Raw genomic sequence first — 19777 nt, 5'->3', positions numbered from 1 at the left:
TTGGGAAAACTTTTCTATGAAGAAAAAAATGCCAGAGATTCCCCAACTTGAATTAATAAAAGGTTCTCAAAAAAAAAAAATCATAAAGTTGCTTGGAGCCAAGTATGGGAAACTGAATGAGTGACCAACCTGGTTAATAATGGTTTTTGGGTTAAATTTGCAATGACTCTTAAATTCACTTTAAAAATCAGGAAATACTGACCATGTATGAGTCAAACTTTCAAGAATCTAAAAAAAACAAAGTAATTCTAAAGAAAAACAGTAGGAAGAAAGTAAGAACAGAAACAACGGAATTAAAAAGATAATCCTCTAGTAAGCTTGATCAAGGGGGAAAAAAGAGAACATATACTAGGAACCAAAAAAGGAAATGGTAACAATTAAAAAAAAAAAAGAATAACTTCATGCCAATATTTGAAAAGTTAAGATGCAATAATTTTCTAGAAAAATATAAATTACCAAATGTGCCTCAAGAAGAAATAAAAGACCTGACTAAAACAACTACTACTAAAGAAACTGAAATGGTAGTTTTAAAAATCTAGTGTCTTCCACAATTTCTCTCTCCTTATTCAAAGATACTGTAACAGAGTTTTTACACGAAGATACACTAACCTTTTCAAACAGCAGACAGTTCCTATTTATTGTAAAAATGACTTCAGAGAACGGAAAAAAAAAACTCCTCAGTTTATGAAGCTATTATAACCTTGACACCCAAACTGGACAAAGACAGCAGGAGAAAAAAATTTATCACTATCTATCTCACTCATGAGTATAGATGCAAAAATCTTAAATAAAACATAAGAATTGGAAAGCAACCAAGGGAAACACTTGTCCTTATTTGCAGACAATAGGAGTTCTACAAAGAATATCTAAGAGAATCTATACACAATTAGAAATGATAAAAGTTCAGCAGGGATGCTCAATATAAGATCAATATACAAAAATCAATCAACAGCATTCTTGTACACCAGCAATAACCAATGTAAAAATCTAATAGAGAAAAGATACCATTTACAATTGCAACAAAAACTATAAGGTGCCAAGGAACAAATGAATGAATAAATACACAAACAAAGAAACAAAAAGTACTAAAACTCAGTATTACAAAGACAGCAATTTTCCCCAGATTCCTTTAAAATCAAAAACAAATTCAATCAAAATCTCAAAAGTGTTATTCACAGAGAAATTGATTCTAAAATTCACATAGAAAAGTGCTAAGAATGGTTAAAATAATTTTGAAGAAGAACAAGCTAGGGAAAATGTGAGTGGACACAAGGTGATAGAAACAGACCAATGGAACAAAAGAGAGAGGCTAAAAAGGGAACTTACATGATAGAGGTTGCATTACAATGCAGATAGGCTATCTGATAAATGGTGCAGAAAACATACTGCTTATTCATATCGAAAAATAAAATTATGTTACTCATAACGTAGACAGAAATAAATTTCAAGGGATTAGAGATATGAATCAAAAAATCAAAATTTAGGGGCTGGCCCCACAGCATAATAGTTAAATTTGGTGAGTTTTGCTTTGGCAGCTTGGGTTCATGGGTTCAGATCCCAAGTGCAGACCTACATCATTTGTCAGCCATGCTGTGGTGGTGACCCACATATAAAGTGGAGGAAGACTGGCACAGATGTTACCTCAGGGCTAATCTTCCTCAAGCAAAAAAAGAGGAAGACTGGCACAGATGTTAGCTCAGGGCTAATCTTCCTCAGCAAAAAAACAAAACAACAAAACAACAAAATTTAAAAACCGCTAGAAAAAATATGGCAGACCATTTTTCTGACTTTAGAGGCGGGGAAGGAGCTTTTAAAACACAAAACAAAAGGCAAAGAAAAGACAAAGTGAGAAGACAAGTGACAGAACAGAATAAGATACCTGCAATGCAAACAACTGCCAAAGAATTGATACCAAGAATACTTCAACAACAATAATAACAATAACAACAGGCAAATAACCTAAGAGAGCAAGAGACGAAGGTAACAAATAGTCAAATCACAGAAACAGAAACCCCAAATGGCCAAGAAACATATGAAAACATGTTCAACCTTATGAATACTAAGGGAAATAAAAGTAATTTTATTATTCTATTACTATAGTAATTATAGAGATATTGTTGCAAAGGTTGGCAAAAATCTAAAAGCCTGACAAGGGAAAACAGGATTGAAACAAAAAAACAACCCACCAATTGGGAAAAAATATTTGTAAATCATATATCTAACAAAGAGTTAATCTCCATACTATAAAAAGAACTCACACAACTCAACAACAAAAAATCAAACAACCCGATCAAAAAATGGGCAGGGGACATGAACAGACATTTCTCCAAAGAAGATATATGGATGGCCAATAGGCACATGAAAAGATGTTCATCATCACTGATCATCAGGGAAACGCAAATCAAAACTACACTAAGATATCACCTTACAACTATTAGAATGGCAAAAATAACCAAAACAAATGTTGGAGAGGTTGTGGAGAAAAAGGAACCCTCATACACTGCTGGTGGGAATGCAAACTGGTGCAGCCACTATGGAAAACAGTATGGAGATTTCTCAAAAAATTAAAAATAGAAATACCATATGACCCAGCCATCCCACTACTGGGTATCTATCCAAAGAACTTGAAATCAGAAATTCAAAAAGTCCCATGCACCCCTATGTTCACTGCAGCATTATTCACAATAGCCAAGACGTGGAAGCAACCTAAGTGCCCACCAACTGATGACTGGATAAAGAAGATATGGATTGGATAAAGAAGGTATATATATACATATACATACACCATGGAATACTACTCAGCCATTAAAAGGATAAAATCGTCCCATTCACAACAACATGGATGGACCCTGAAGGTACTATGTTAAGTGAAATAAGCCAGATAGGGAAAGACAAACTCTGTGTGACTCCACTCATAGGTGGAAATTAAACATGTAGACAAAGAGAACAGATTAATGGTTACCAGGGGAAAGAAGGGGTGGGGGATGGGCATGAAGGGTGAAGTGGTACACCTACAACACGACTGACAAACAATAATGTACAACTGAAATTTCACAATGTTGTAAACTATCATAATCTCAATAAAAAGTTAAAAAAAAAATCTAAAAGCCTGAGAACCCCAAGATGGGAACAGATGGGAAACTCATACTCTACTGTGAGTATAAATTAAAATAACAACTTGAGTTGAGGATGTCTATATCTTATAATACAACAATTTCACTTTTTAATATATACCTATGGTAATTCCTGGTCACATTCAAGGAAGACAGGTATTACAAGAATGTTCACTGCAAAATGGTTTACAGTAGCAAAAAAATTGGAAACAACTATATGTCCATCAACAGGATAATGAGTGAATAAATTACAGTATATTTATACATTAGACTACAGCAGTTAAAATTAACAAATTAGTGGTACACATATCAACATGCATATTGTCAAAAACATAAAATTGAGTGAAAAAGCAAGCTACAAAATGATGTCATATATAGATTTTTAAAACTTGCAAAACAGCAAGTTTTATAGATACATAAATATTCAGCCACAGTATAAAAATATTTGGAAGAATGATAAATACAATATTATCATATTTATGAGAAGGGTTACCTCTGGGGAAGGAGAAGGAAAGGGAACAGGAATATAGAAAGAACAGAGTGGGGTTATCAACTGCGTCCTTAATGACAGAGAGCCAGCCAGCCAGCTGGCCAGTCATGACATAATATTAAGATTTCAAGATAGTTGGGTTGTGAGTACATGGATGTCTGTTACACTATTTTCTATACTTCACATATTTAAAATATTTTATAATGTAAACTTCCTTTAAAGGAAAGATTTTAAAAAATGAACTAGAGCTACAGTATTAACATAAATATATCTCAAAAACTAAAAGTTGTTAAAAAATCAAGGTACAGAACAGACATATAGTGTATCATTTACATACTATGTAAAATGAAATTTTTTCATAGCTACATACATATTGGTAATTGTATAGAATTTAATGGGAATGATACACTCCAAATTCAGGATGATGGTTACCTCCTGGGTAGGGATTAAGAGGAACAGGACTGGGGAAGGACATGCAGGGAGCTTCAGCCAAATCTGTAATACGATTTCTTTTAAAAGTCTGAAGCAAATATGGCATTTGCTAAAGTTAGGTGTTGGCTGGTTTAAAAAATAGACATATATTTATATGCATATATGTATTTGTGTGTGTGTGTGTATGTGTGTGTGTGTAAATAACAGTAACAGCAGCAGCAACAATAAAGAAGAAGATGAATAACAGAGCTAATATTTGAGCACTTATTACACAGTAGGCACTGTTCTAAGTGTTTTGCATGTATACTCCTAAAAGCAAGCCTAGGAGGTAGATTCTATTGCTATTTATATCTAATACTACTACTATTTTAGTACTATTGGATTCTACTACTCATTTTACAGATGAAGAACTGAAGTAGAGAGAGGTGAAGTTGGTTTAAGGTTATAAAGCTAGTAAATAATGAAGTAAGATATGAAGCCAGGATTCCTGCTCCAGAGTCTAGAGTTTTGTAGCTGTGTTATTGTTATTATATCATTCTCTATTCTTTTTGGTATGTTGGAAACCCAACATTATTTCTGTACGTTGGAAATAAAAAACACTTTTAATCTATGACTATAAAGAAATGCATACACACACACATATATATTTCTGTATAGCTCTAACTGGCTCTAAAGATGCTAAAGGAATTCTAGGAATGTTGTGAAAATAGCAGCATCCCAACTACTCTAATTTAGTAACTTATATGTTTGGGGTTTCATATTATTTAGGTCATTATTTCATAGTCAAACACTATTTCTTCAATAGCCCTAAGATAATATATATTTGGAATCTTAGATAACTTATATGGGGGAGCATATGATATAATTCATTCTATCTCTTATTAGAGGCACAATTTGATTAGCACTTAGCTTCAAGTCTGAAAACTCATATTATAACTTTTTAATAAGTAATTCTGTCAAGAAATTTAATAGAATTTCAATTATTCATTTTTCTGGTATTTTTACTGAGTTGATTTATTTTCTAAAAGCCAGTAGCTAATATTTATACAATAATAAAAATGTAACTTTGTATAGGACTATTTACACAAAATAAAAGTAGGAGAATTGGTATTTTCAGTCATCAAATATTTATGAGCACTGACTATGTGCTAATCATACACTCCTTGTCCCTAGCACCACTGTTACCTTTTCTCAGTGTTTCTTCTTCTCAATCCATACACCCACATTCTCAATGTTATTATCTACTAACCTACAGAATGTGCACTCAAAAAATATGAAAAAAAGTTCTTGCTTTCAAAGAGTTCATTGTCTAATAGGGGAAAGAGACTAAGTAAACAAGTTATAACACATAACTATCTTAATAAAGGCATTTAAAAGATAGTAGCAAAACATAAGGGTTGGGGGAGATGAAAGGGCGGCTGGTGCACTTCAAGAACATGATGAACAGGAGACACCAAGTGGAGACAACTCCTTCATGAAAACTTGTCTTAAAAGGAAGAAGAGGGGCCAGACCCGTGGCCGAGTGGTTAAGTTCGTGTGCTCCACTTCAGCGGCCCAGGGTTTCACCAGTTCGAATCCTGGGCGTGGACATGGCACCGCTCATCAGGCCATGCTGAGGCAGTGTCCCACATGCCACAACTGGAGGGACCCACAACTAAAAATACATAACTATGTACCGGGTGCTTTGGGGAGAAAAAGGAAAAATAAAATCTTAAAAAAAAAAAAAAAAGGAAGAAGAGAGGGTAACAGCTAGGGGCATAGGTTCTAGGGAAGGTTTTAAGATGAGAGAGAGAGATACTTCGCATCAGCTCTTCTGAAATACTCTCCTTGTTCCACCCCTCTCCTAGGACGATATCCCAGCTGAGTGTGAGCAAGCCACTTAACATTCGAGATGGATATTTAAGAAGTCTAAATTACAGAGGGAACCTGAATAAAGAATCTCTAAAGTTCTTTCTAGACCTAAAATTCTATGATTCTACGACTATGATTACGATTATCTGATCTCTTTAAACTCAAACATAAATCACAAAACATTCAGTATGCAAAAAAGAAAACCAAGACCAATTAAGAGATGTACTAGTTTGTACAACTGCATTCTATTCTCTTTATAAAACTGTTAAAACAATTAATACCTATTCTGAACATCAGTAACATTTCCACAGAAAGACAGTGCCTTTTTATCAGAGTTGGTCAAGTACTTCTTCCCCTGAAACGGGCAGACTTCTAAAGAATCAATAAGCAACTGTTTTGTGATAACAGAAGTAAATTGCTTTAAAGCCCATAGCTTATACTTGTAAAAGTCATCTTTTAAAAGGAAGACGTTTATAGAAACATGTGTACAACATTCTTATTACAATATATTTGTTCATTATCTTCACTTTAAAATTTTAACGTACAAGTTGAAGGTTCACAAAGAGTTTTAAAAAACCCCCAGCTAAGATTAGCTCTTTACAATAATATGCCTTCTTTTCAGTATTACACGTTCTGAAATTTAGAACAAGGGTTCCCTTACCTGATATGGACATGGAATGTGATATTCTCTGCAGCGTTCTTGTATCCACGTTGTTTCCCAGATGCCACGGTAAGCTTGCTCATAAAAGTAGCATCCAATTACAACCAAGAGTGGTACGAGATAAAGAATGCTGAAAACACCAATCCGGATCATAAACTTCACCAATTTATCTTGATTCTCCTTTTCTAATGGAATCTCAATTCGAACTCTGTTTAGGGATATAATGCCGGCTAAGAGAAGTGAAATCCCAACTACCACATACAGGCAGAGGGGTGCAAGAACGAAGTATCTCAATGCATCAACATCGTAGAGGCCAACAAAACACACGCCACTGATATTGTCACCTTCAATTTTATTCATCGCTAAAAGGATGATAGTTAGAGTTCCGGGGATGCCCCATGCACTGGCGTGAAACAGCAATGCTTTCTTCTCAATAGCTTCACTACCCCACTTTGGCACAGCTGCCAAAAACCATGTAATAGTAAGAATTACCCACCAAACACTGCCAGCCATAGTAAAAAAATAGAGTACCATGAAAAGCATGGTACAGGCTTTATTATGAGATCCTTGTGTCACTGTGGAAGCCTTATACTGTGCAGGGCTAGATGCATTGCAGGCTACTCGGTCCTCAAGCAAAAACCCAATAAAGAAAATTAGTGATACCATCATGTAGCAGACTGCATAAAATATAATAGGTCTTTCAGGATAACGGAATCTTGTGACATCAATCAAAAAAGTTAAAAAAGTAAACAACGTGGCAGAGAGGCAAATGATTGAAATCAATCCTATGAAATATCGAGCAAATGAAAGTTCTTCTCTCCTAAAGTACATATTTGGACAAGGAGGTGAACAATCACGCACGTGCAAAAAAGAATAACCAAGATCAGGATCAATTTTCAACTCTCGGGGACACCAAAAACCATAGTCCCTCTGCACTGCCACTGGGGCTCCTTCAGTAGGCTCTCCAGCTAAATTCAGATCCACAAGTCGAGGATACGGCTCATCACAATCTGGGAACCTATAAAATACAAGATGAGAACCATTTTTACTTATTGGGAAATCTGCCACCTAACAATTTGGATTTCCAAATTTAGCACCTGTGACTTTATTCTTTTGTCCTTGGGGCACATTACAATAAACAGGAATAAAGTAAATGGTAATATCTTCTGTGTGGGCCATACTACTACATTTTCCATAATTGACAAAAAAATTGATGTTTTATTTTTTTTATTTTTCCTTCTTCTCCCCAAAGCCCCCAGTACACAGTTGTATATTCTAGTTGTAGGTCCTTCTAGTTGTGGCACGTGGGATGCTGCCTCAGCATAGCCTGATGAGCAGTGCCACATCCGTGCCCAGGATCAGAACCAGTGAAACTCTGGGCCACCGAAGCAGAGCACGCAAACCCAACCCCTCAGCCATGGGGCCGGCCCCCTGATATGGTTTTATACTTAATTTTGTTTTGGCTTCTAAAACAGTACCTTTATTAAAATAGTTAAGCATAACCTTCAATAAATAGTGTACAAATAAACTATTTAGGACACAGTTTAGAGTAAGATTTCAAAATGCAAATATATATTCTATATAATAAATTAATATACTCCAACAGAATAGTAGCTAAAAGTTACTTTTTTTCTAAGCTTTAACTACAGTAGTCCTCAATTTACCCTAGATTCAAATAGAACTTACTTAAACATAACAGTTAAAAGTCTTCCTTAATGGCATGGCCCAAGGTGTTTTGAGTTAGATTAGCACTAGAAATCCTTACAAGTGGCTTAGTTTTTAGATCTTTTCTTCCCATTTTACATTCACTCTCTGCTTCTCATATTGATTAAGGGCATTCTAAGGTCCCTAATGTCGACTGGTTCTTTCCTACCATCCTTAATTTCTCTCCAGTCCACTGCGTTCTCTAAATTCAGTTTTTCTCAAACTTTGCTATGCATGAGAAAAAGTTAAGGTTGTTTTAAAACGCAAATTCTTGGGTCCCACCACGACCAATCACATTTCAATAAGCCTGTGTTAAGGCACAAGAAAGCCGCATTTTCACAATTTTCCAAAAGGACAGGATCCACAGACTCGAGAAAGTGTCATACACAGCCTCAGGACAAAGAAAACAGGGTTGTGTTGCAGACATTCTTACACAACTAAGGATACCATTCTCGTGAATTTCCTGCGTCTTTAACTTTCTTGCCAGTATCAGTTTCTAAGCCTTCAGACTCCCACTAACTAGATGTTTACTAGTGTATACGTACCACATAGTCTCCAAGAAACTGTCATTCATATCAAGTTTGCCAAATACATGCATAACTTTATGCTGTAGCTGATTAATCTTTTATTTTCTAATACAAACCATTTTCTTCACAGGGCTTAGAATTATAAAGCCAAATGACAGAAACTTATTGTATTCAGGCATTTATTGGAATCCTGCAGTATGTCAGGGGTTTAAAATAAAAAGACAAATCAGGATCTCTATCCTTGAGTCTAAAAGGAGTTACAAACTTGTAAACACAATACAAAATAAAGCAGTGTGATACATGAAGCAATCAAAATCCATATATAGTATAAAAATGATATAGAGAAGGATTAATTATTTTAGAGGAAGAGGTTACGAAAGACTTCACAGGCACAAGATTTTGAATCAGCATTTGCCAGTAATGGCAGTAGGTCGATCAGTATTCTAGCAGGAAATGCAAGCAAAGGCATAGAGGTTTGAACAGGATGAGTTTAGTATTGTTGGGGCATGAAGTTCGCATCACTTGTCACAGGAGATGAGGTTGGAGAGGTAAGCACGCTGCAGAAATATGTGTATGTATGTCTGTGTGTGCATGCATGTATGTATATATAACCATTGATACAAAATTTAAAACCATGCAAAGTAACATACATTTTTACTTCCAACTGCCACTTCAAAATACACACATCCCTCACTCTTTAACCCTTCCAAAAACCAAACTTTTGATTTCCACTCCTCAGGTTTCTCCATCTCCACGAGTGATAATTCCACTTTTCTAGTTGTTCAGGCCAAAACCCTTGGAGTCGTCCTTGACGCCCTTTCTCTCTAATATACACCTCACAATCCACCAGCAAATCCTGTCATTCTACTTTGTGATATATCCAGAATCTGACTGCTTCTCATTTCCTCCACTGCTGCTGCCCAGTTTGAGCCATCAATACCTCTTGCCTGGACTTTTGGAGAGACTGCCAAGTGATCTCCATTTTCACACAGCAGCCAGGGTGGTCCTTTAAAGACACGCTACTCCTGTGCTCATGATCATGTCTCTTCTGCTCAAAATTCTTTAACGCCTTCCCTTCTCACTCGGAGTCAAATCCAAACCCCATTCCAGAGCTACAAAGACCCTATTCCCAGTACTTTTCTGACTTTATTTCCTTCTGTTCTCCCTCCCTCACTTGCTCCGGCCTCTTTGGTCTCCTTGCTGTTCTTTGAATATACCAAGCATGCTTCCATTTCACAGCCTTTGTACTTGCTGCTCTGCTTCCTCTGCCTGGATTGTTATTCCCTAGCTATCTGTATTATTTGTTCTCTCATTTCACTCAGGTCCCTGTTCCAATGCCTCCTTATCAAAGACATCCTTCCCTGATGTCTCCATAAGAAACAGAGTCCTTCTGCTTCTCCATACTGTATTACCATCACCTAACCCTACTCTTTCTTATTAGCATTCATTACTATCTGACATTATCTATTTATCTCTCACCACTACCACTACCACTAGAATTTTAGCTCCATAAAAACAGAGACTATGTTTTGTTCATTGCTCATCTTCAGCACATAGAAGAGTGCCTAGCATATAGAACACATCCAATTAATATTTGTTGAATTAATAATTGTTGGATATATACATTCATATAGCCCTAACCCAAGTAATTAGAAAGATGACTAGGAGCAGTGTGCAAGACAGACTTGAGCTGGACGAAAATAGGGGCAGAGACGCCACTTCAGTCAGAAGTAAAACCAGATAAGGCAGTGAGAATGAGACAGAGATGAAATTAGTTAGATGAAAGCAAAAGGATTTATAACTGACTGGATGTGGGAGCTAAGGTCAATGAAGGAAGAAGATAACTTTCAGGCAATAAAGAAATGAGCAAGGAATAAAACCAACTTTAGACATGCTGAAACTGAGGTATCCAAGACAAACTCAGGCTAGGGTTTCCAATGGCTGCTGCCTATGCAGATCTGGAACTTAGCAGGAAGATGTCAAGGCTACAGAATTAGATTTAGAAGTCATAAGTATACGAATAAGAGTTAAAATCAGTAAGATGAGATTATCCAGGGAAAGCATGTAGAATCAAAGAGAACAGGAATAGAACTCTGGGAATCACCAGTATTCAAGGGGGAGAAAAAGGAAGACGATTCAAGACAAGAAACTGAGAAGGATTAGTCTGAGATGTAGCAGACCACAATATGGCCTAACTGATTTTCAGTAAAGGAGGACGGGCTAAGGTGAGGAGAATAAGGACCAAATATAGTATAAAGGTGAAATATGGGTTTGAAGTGAGCGATAGAGATCTGGCATAGGTGCTGAGGGGAATTTTCCTGTTGACTATATTGGAAACTGACCAAAGACAAACAGTAAATAGAATTGCTATGGTTTGAATCATTAAATATACAAATAATTAATTTGTAAGAAATTGGCTAAATCAATCCAGTTGGAGATCTGAACAAGTACAGTAAAAGGAACGAGTTGAGATTGCTAGCAAAAGTGTTATTTCAGTGAGAGACTTCAGAGCTTAAGCTAAGCAAGGAAATAAAAGAGATCAGGAAGGTGGATATTAGGAGGGGGGAAAAAAACCCCAAAGTTTGGGGTATCCATGAAATTGAAGAACAGGTACAGTAGGAACAAAGATATGAGAGATGCTGAAGAATAACAGTTTGTTATGAAAGATCAGTTTGCCAGAATTTAAGATTTCAGAGTTAGGCAATCACAGGCAAGAATGAGGACACAAAACAGATTTAATCCTATCAAAAGAAACAAAGAAATAAAGATCATAATGATACTTCTATACTTGTATATAAACTATTAAAAACACCACTAAACAATGGGAGTTAGATACAAGAAACAAAAAATAAGGTTCCTACCTAGGCAATTCATAAATGTTATTATAAACACCAAGAAATTTACAGATTTCTAAAAGAGAGACTATAAACACTATCAGGTGTTTGGGGAGAGAGTGGATGAATGATTACATGGGGCTAGATAACAGAATAGGTTAAATAGGTGGGAAATAGAGTAGATAAATATTAGAAAGTAAAATGTCAGTGAACTGACCACAAGAAACTAATGTATGTTTTATTTCTTAAGTTTTTCCATCCATCAAATGAGAGTAACACCTTCTTTTTACTTCCCTCCAAGGGCTATTGTCAGATGATAAACAAAATTAATTTTAAACATGAAGGAGAAAACAATGTTCAGTGCAGCACTGCTTATAATAGCAAAAACATGGAAATAACGTAATGACCATCAGTAGGGGATGGCTAAATAACTACACAATATTAATACAACTGGCCATTATACAGCAATTAAAAGGAATGAACCAGACCTACATATACAAACATAGATATTTGTAAAAAAAATTTAATGTTGTCTATGGGATATGTATATATGTAGTAAGAGTATAAAAACAAACATAGGAATGATTAACAACAAATTCAACATAATGATTACCTCATCTCTGGGGAGGAAAGAAGGGAATGAAATCAAGATGGGTACCATGGAAAGAACCTTGAACTCTATCTGTATGGTTTTACCTCCTAAAAAAAAAACTGAGGCAAATATTACAAAATATTAAGATTGGACAGAGCTAGATAATAATAGGTACATATGTAGTCATATAATTATTCTTTATCCTTAATACAAAAAAGGTACATTTGTATATAAGAAATACAGTATTAATACTGCAAACATTTTTAGTAATAATAACATTCTCCCATACAAATTTCTAAGACTGTCTAGTAAAAACCCTTAAACTTTGAGGAAATGCTTACAACCTATCTATTTGAAAAGCATCTGACATTTTGTGGGGTCTGGTATGTTAACACACGACAGGAAAACAGAACTGACACAACTACTTTAGTCATTAACACATTTAAATCATAAAGATATTTAATTCCCATTAAAATATCATTAAAAATGTATAATGATAAAGCAATGAACGATTATTTTCTTCACTGTATTTTCTAATTTTCCATAAATGGCATTACTTTTATAACCACAAAAAAAATTTTAAGAGAGAAAAATCAAGTGAATGTCTTGATTATGTTTTTTTTAACTTAATTCTTTTTAGAAATGGGGTTTTTTTTCTACCTTTTTCATTTAGGGCCTCCAAATTCCTAAAGAAATGAATAATTCTGAGGCCTTGAAACTACTGTTCAAAATTAAGACTAATATATATACTTCAAAAAAGTTTTAAAAAATGAATGAACTAGAAGACAAGTAATTTTAAATATACTGCAACATAAGTAATGATCCATGAAAATCTATGATTTTCGCACCTACTGCATTCCATATCTTCAGGCCAAGGAACACCAAACATCTCCATGAGCTTCGAACACTCGCTGTAAGCCCGCTGACACAGCCTACGACAAGGAAGTGTGACACGTCCATATTCCATACAAATAGGAGCATAGAGTGCACAAAGAAATGGCCGGAAATCCCGAGAACAATCCAGATTCACCATAGGGTGGAATGGCTAGGAAAAAGTTAAAATTGAATCATTAGAGAAAGAGTTGTATACAAATTAAAGCTTTTTATATCTAACATTGCAATACTCTTTTTTTTCCACTTAAAAGAAATTCCTGACGGTTATTGAAAATTTCTGAAGGGGAGTTTTTGTGTTTTATTTTTTAACAAAACTCTTATCTCTGGAGATTCTGATTTGGTTAATTCTGAGGTATATCCCAGAATCTATATGTATATTTTATTTTATTTATTTACTGTTTTTCTGCTTTATCTCCCCCAATCCCCCCAATATACAGTTGTATATTCTAGTTGTGAATGCCTCCAGTTGTGGCATGTGGGACGCTGCGTCAGCATGGCCTGATGAGCGGTGCCATGTATGCGCTTGGGATCCAAACCAGCGAAACCCTGGGCTGCCGCAGCGGAGCACGTGAACTTAACCACTCGGCCACAGGGCCGGCCCCGATATATGTATATTTTAATTGTTACAAGTGATATTAATGAAGAGGCAGGGCTGAGAACAACTAATAACAATATGATCCATTGTACATAGGAAAAAACATAAAACGATATATGCCAAATGCTCAAAGGAGTGATTACTGCTTGGTGATAGGATTACAAGAGAGTTTCACAGTCTTCTTTTTATCTATTTCAGTTTCTACATTTTCTTCAATTAATGTGCCAATAGGAGAGAGAGGACAAGTGAAATGAAAAGGGTAGGGAGAAGAGAAGTAGTTATACATAGAAATATTATTTTGAAGGTGGGAGGTAGAGAAGAGATCTGTCTTTGTCTCATATTTTCTTGTTCTTTTTACATTAAAAATAAACTATAAAACAGAGCTCTTTCAACTTTAAAATCACATGATGTAAACAGAGCTATCACTGTAAGATGATATTAAGGAAACAAAAAGAAAAAATAGTGGCTTCAAACATAAAACCATACTAAAATCATCATTATAACCACAGGAATACATCAAATATCCCAAGAACTGTGCATCTGGGCTTTTGACTACCAAATACTTTTTCTACTTGTTTATATAATAGTTTCAGAGTCACTGCTGATTTTGAACTGATAACAGATATTCTCACCACCAGGCCTTTCTATTGAGGAAGAATCAATTTATTTCAACATTGATATATAATATTTTCCAGAGGCCTCCTATACACAAGGCAGTTAGAAAATGAAGAGTCACTTAAAGAAACTGATGTCAAAGAAGTTAACGGTATAACGGATGTCATTATCGATATACGACAAATATATAAAACAATAAACTATATGTGATGATAAACTATATGTAACTATCACTTCCAAATACGGAAGAGTAGTTTGTGTTAAACCAATGTTTCTATCAAGAACTTGAAAATAAAGCAAAAAAGTTTAAACATATCTATTTAAAGCTACTAGAGAACTATAAAAGGAAAAGAACTAGAGGGGCTAAGAATCCAGACACAGGGAAGCACAGAGAGGTGGACTGATAAGCACAACCACTTTTCCAAGGAGGTATTTGCTGAATCTGGGCATAAAGCAAGAGGCTGAGAATCAAGCTTTGCCTAGGCTGGTGCTAGAGAACTGAGAAATCATCAGAGCTTTAGTGGGCTTGTGATGCTACAGACAAAATTCGAAGATCTAGGTGAGAAGGGGAAGTGCCAACAATTGAGCCTGACACAGAGCTAGTTTTCCCTTCGAGATATCTGAACACTCCGAAGCTGCACAGAGAAGGAGGCTATGAAGCTAAGCAGAAAGCCTCTGAAAAGCAGAGTGCAGATTCTGGGAATTTTATCAGGCTGAGGAAACACAAATTAGAGTCCAAGTCCTGCCTGGGGAATTGAACATACCAGACTCTCAACTGGAAGCCCCTGAATGTCTACACTCTAGTGTAGACATTAGCAGGGGCAAATCAGAGGGAGGCAGAGACCCACCAAAACTGCAACCCAGCCTCAACTCAGCTTAATCTCTGGCTGAGTTAAGGTGACCTGTCCCCATTTATCTGCTAAGCAGAAGAAAGGGTGAATCTACTCTGGAATAATATAACATCATCTGGAATCTCACCAATATTCTCTAATGTCTAAGTACACATTAAAAAATTACTGGGCATTCTAAGAGACAGGACCATATGACTGAAAAACCAAGAAAAAAAATTACCATGTTTTGGTAATCCAGTTATTGGACTTAACAGACAAGACAGTATATAACTATGATGAATATGTTCAAGAAAATAAAAGATAAGAATTTCAACAGAAAACTGGAATCTATTATGAAAGGAATCAAATGGAAATTCTATAATTGAAATATATAATCACTGAAATTAAGAACTCATTAGATATATCAGAAGACAGTACTGGCAAAGCAGAAAACAAGGCAATAGTAAATATCCGAACAGAAGCACATAGACCAAAGATACTGAAAAATACAGAAAAGAGTATGAGAGACATGTAAACACATGAAAAAGTCTATGATATACATAACTGAAATCTCAAAAGGAGAGGAGACAGAGAATGGGCAGAGGGATTATATAAAAAGTTGATGGCTGAGGATTTTCCAAAATAGATAGAAGACAACAATTCACGGATTCAAAAAGTTCTGCAAATCCCAAGAAAGATAAATACAAGAAAACCACACTTAGGCACATCTTATTTACTTTTTGTTGAAAGCCAAAGAAAAATATCAAAAGGCAGCCAGTGGGAAAAAGGATACCTTACCCTTCAATGGAGCAACAACACCACTCAGAGCTGACTTTGGAATACCAGAAAACAACGGAATGACTTATTTAAAGAGCTGCAAGAAAATAACTGCCCACCGATAATTCTGTAGCCTACAAAAATATTTTTTATAAATGAAGGCAAAGTAAAGATATTTTCAGACAAACAAATACAGAGAACATTAGTCACCACAAACCTGCACTAAAAGGAAAGCTCAAGAGTTCTTTGGACAAATGACTGAAGATGAGAATTCAAAAGGAATTTAGAGCAACAAAAGGGGTGAATGAATATGTGAGAAAATATATATGAATACTCTCTGTACCAACAAAAACTAATGTCTTAAAATACATACAAAATACACAGAAATTAACAGGTGTAATAATAAAATGGAAAAGATGGGGAGTCAGAGGACTACTAATGGCAGAGTGGCTAAAGTAATTATTTTTATTAGAAATTATAAGTCAAAGGTATATATCATAATTTCTAGGGTAAACAATAAAAGAATCACAACTAACAAGGTAATAAAGAGAAATAAAATACAAAAGACGGCAAGATAAGAGAGACAAAAGAATGCAAAACAGTTTGGACAAATTGAAATCAAATAATAAGATAGGAGATATTAACCCAAGCACATCACTAAGTGCATTATATATAAATGGACTAAAAACTTTAAGTAAAAGACTAAGATTGTTGAACTAGGTAAAAACAAAAACAGAAAAAAACGCTATGCTGTTCACAAAGACACATTTTCAATATAATGACACAGATAGGTGAAAAATAAAAAGGCAAACAATAAACAATGGAAGAACTAAGCAAAAGAAAGAGCAGACTTTATGACAAGCAGTGTTCCCAGAGATAAAGAAGGTCATTTCATCCAGACAAAATAAAAGAATCAATTCATTAAGACTAAAAAGCAAATCTAAACATATATGCACTAGTTAACATAGCTTCAAATTATTGTAATCAAAAATAGAAAGAGAAGGAGAAATACACAATCCACAATCAGAGAGAGAGATTGATACACTTCTCTCAATATATGAGAGAGAGACAAAAATTCTATAAAAATATAGAAAATCTAAAGACAATTACAAATTTGACCTAAATGACCTATTTATAATCATGGCACCCAACAATGACTGGAACCTATTTAACATACACATGGAATCTTTACCAAAACTGGCCATGTTCTGGGTCCTAAAGCAATCTACAACAAACTTCAAAGTACTAATATCATTCAGAGAATGTTCTATGACTAAAACGGAATTAAGGTAAATATGAATTACAAAAAGAATTCCAGAAAATACCCAACTGTTTGGAAATTTAGAAATTAGACAACAAATTTCTAAAATAACCCACAGTCAACAAAGGAAATCATAACTGAAATTTAAATTGTACATATAATTATATATATTTATAATATAAATATAATGTGTATATATAGAAATTTAGTAAAGACAATAAAATGTCAGCAAAAACCGTACTCAGAGGAAATTTCTCACCTGATATGCCTGTATCAGAAAATGAGAAAACTTGAAAAAAAAAAATCAGTGTTCTACACCCCATCTCAAGAAGCTAGGAAAAGAGTGGCCAATCAAACTTAGAAAAAGTAGAAAAAAGGAAATAGTAAGTAAAATAAAAGAGAAAAATCCCTATAAATTACCAATATCAGGAATGAAGAGAGAACTAGAAAAATAATGAGGAATACCATAAATAACAAATTTGACATGTTAGGATGAAACGAACAAATACCTTGGGGGGAAAAAATCACAATTTACCAAAAGTTATAACAGAAGAAATAGAAAACCTAGTCTTCTATCTATAAAGAAATTTATTCATTATTAGAAACTGTCCCAAAAAGAAAACTCCAAGCTAAGATGGTTTCACTAGAAAAACTTTATCAAACATTTAAGGAAGAAGCTCTAGCAATCATAAACAAACTCTTCCTAAAACAGGGAAAAAAGGAAACTTTTCCTACTCATCTTATAAAAGTAGCATAATTTTTATAACAAAACCTAACAAGGACTATATAAGAAAGGGAAATTGTACCTCATGATCACAGATGTAAAAATCATATCTCAGTATTAGTGAATTAATCCAGAAATACATAAAAAGAATATACCACACCAAAGGAAGTTTTTTCCCAGGGATACAATGGTGATTAACATTTGAAAAATCAGTTAATGTAATTAGTGGCATTCACAGAAAACGGGGAAAAAAATCACACAATCCATTCAATAAATGCATTAAACCATTTGATGAAATGCAACACCCATTTATTACAAAAACTTGTAGCAGACTAAGAAGGAAATGTCCTCAATCTTACACAAAGTATATACATCAAACCACAGAAACCTCATACTTGGTAGTAAACTATTGGAAGCTTCCCCCGAGATCAAAAGTGAGGCAAAAATATCTGTTATCACCACCCTATTAAAGACCATATTGAGAGTCCTCACCAGGGCAATAAGAAGAAGGAATAAAATGTAAAAGGATTAGAAAGAAAGAAATATAAGAAATAAAATGTATGGGGCCAGCCTGCTGGCATAGTGTAAGTTCGCACACTCCGCTTAGGTGGCCCAGGGTTTGCCAGTTTGGATACTGGGCACGGACCTACACATCACTTATCAAGCCATGCTGTGGCAGGCATCCTACATATAAAAAATAGAGGAAGATGGGCATAGATGTTAGCTCACGGCCAATCTTCCTCAGCAAAAAGAGGAGAATTGGTGGCAGATATTGGCTCATGGCTAATCTTCCTCAAAAAAAAAAAAAAGAGAAAGAAAAGGCATACAGATTGGAAAGAAAGAAATAAACTATCATTATTTACAGAAGACACGTGTTCTGGTTACCAAATTTTTATCTCTCAGTTCCAAATTCACCCTTTAATACATGCTCTGTGATAATGGATGGGATTCCTTTCACCATTTCTCCTTTACAGTGAGCATGATTTTAAACTTTCTTAATAGAGAGTGTTGGAGGAATACCGCAGGATGAAGTAGGCTTCTCTTGTTGCCTGGAGCTTCTGCACAGTCAGCAGCAGTGTAAATGTGAGGAAATCTATGGTGCTCTGTCCCAGCCACATGCCCAGGATGGTCCCTCAGCAACTTCCAGCCCCAGCCCACCCTGGTGACCACCTTCTTGCAGCTTTCCAGTACAGACACTGCATGCTCAAGGCCTCCTGTGACAGTGCCCTGACTCCCCCTATTTACCCAACTATTGGCTAACACTTGCCTACGCCTTGAAAGACTGCTTCCTGCTTGCCTGACAACTGTGGACCAGCTCTGGCCCAGGCAACCTAGTGATCTTGTCTGCTATCCAGGGAGCTGCAACTACATCTTCTATAATTAAGGTCTGAACTTTGGGGTTTGGGGGCCCCTTCAAAGACTGACCCTCAGCCCTAGAGAACCCTACAGAGCTCTCTCTATATCTTACAGTTATTCTCCTTTAATAGTTATTAATTCTTTATATTATACTTCCCTTATTTAAATCACTGATGGTTCTGTCTCCTAAGTGAATCAGACTGATGAAACATAATTGTTACAAAGAAAATCCAAAATAATCTATAAACCATTAGAATAAATGAATTCACTAGGGTCACTGAATACAAAGTCAATATGGGGGTCAAAAAAAAAAAAAGCAACTGCATTTCTACATTCCAGGAATAAAGATATTAAAAATGAACTTTTTAAAAACGACCAACAGAAGGAAAGCAAAAAACAATTTCATTTACAAGAGCATCAAAAAGAATAAATACTTTGGAATAAATTTAACCAATACGATGCAAGAGAGAAAACTACAAAATAGCTTTGAAAGAAATTGAAGAAAACCTGATGAATGCAAA

The 19777-nt window shown here is 35.2% G+C and overlaps 1 protein-coding gene across 4 annotated transcripts in view; it reads right to left on the bottom strand.

The window, feature by feature from the left end:
• Positions 1-19777, bottom strand: part of FZD3 (frizzled class receptor 3) — an 86712-nt gene that overhangs the window by 41362 nt on the left and 25573 nt on the right. For all 4 annotated transcript variants that reach the window (XR_011537697.1, XR_011537698.1, XM_070611357.1 and 1 more), the window contains exons 3-4: positions 13053-13249; positions 6548-7565 (exon numbers count right to left, since the gene is read on the bottom strand). Coding sequence is in view for 2 of the 4 variants with exons in the window: in XM_070611357.1 (XP_070467458.1) it covers positions 6548-7565; positions 13053-13249 (1215 nt within the window). In the remaining 2 variants the exon portion in view is untranslated. The remainder of the gene's footprint in view (positions 1-6547; positions 7566-13052; positions 13250-19777) is intronic.

The sequence above is a fragment of the Equus przewalskii genome, chromosome 2 (genome assembly GCF_037783145.1).
Source record: "Equus przewalskii isolate Varuska chromosome 2, EquPr2, whole genome shotgun sequence".
NCBI classification, from domain to species: Eukaryota; Metazoa; Chordata; class Mammalia; order Perissodactyla; family Equidae; genus Equus; species Equus przewalskii.
This window is presented reverse-complemented; position numbering and strand designations above follow the sequence as displayed.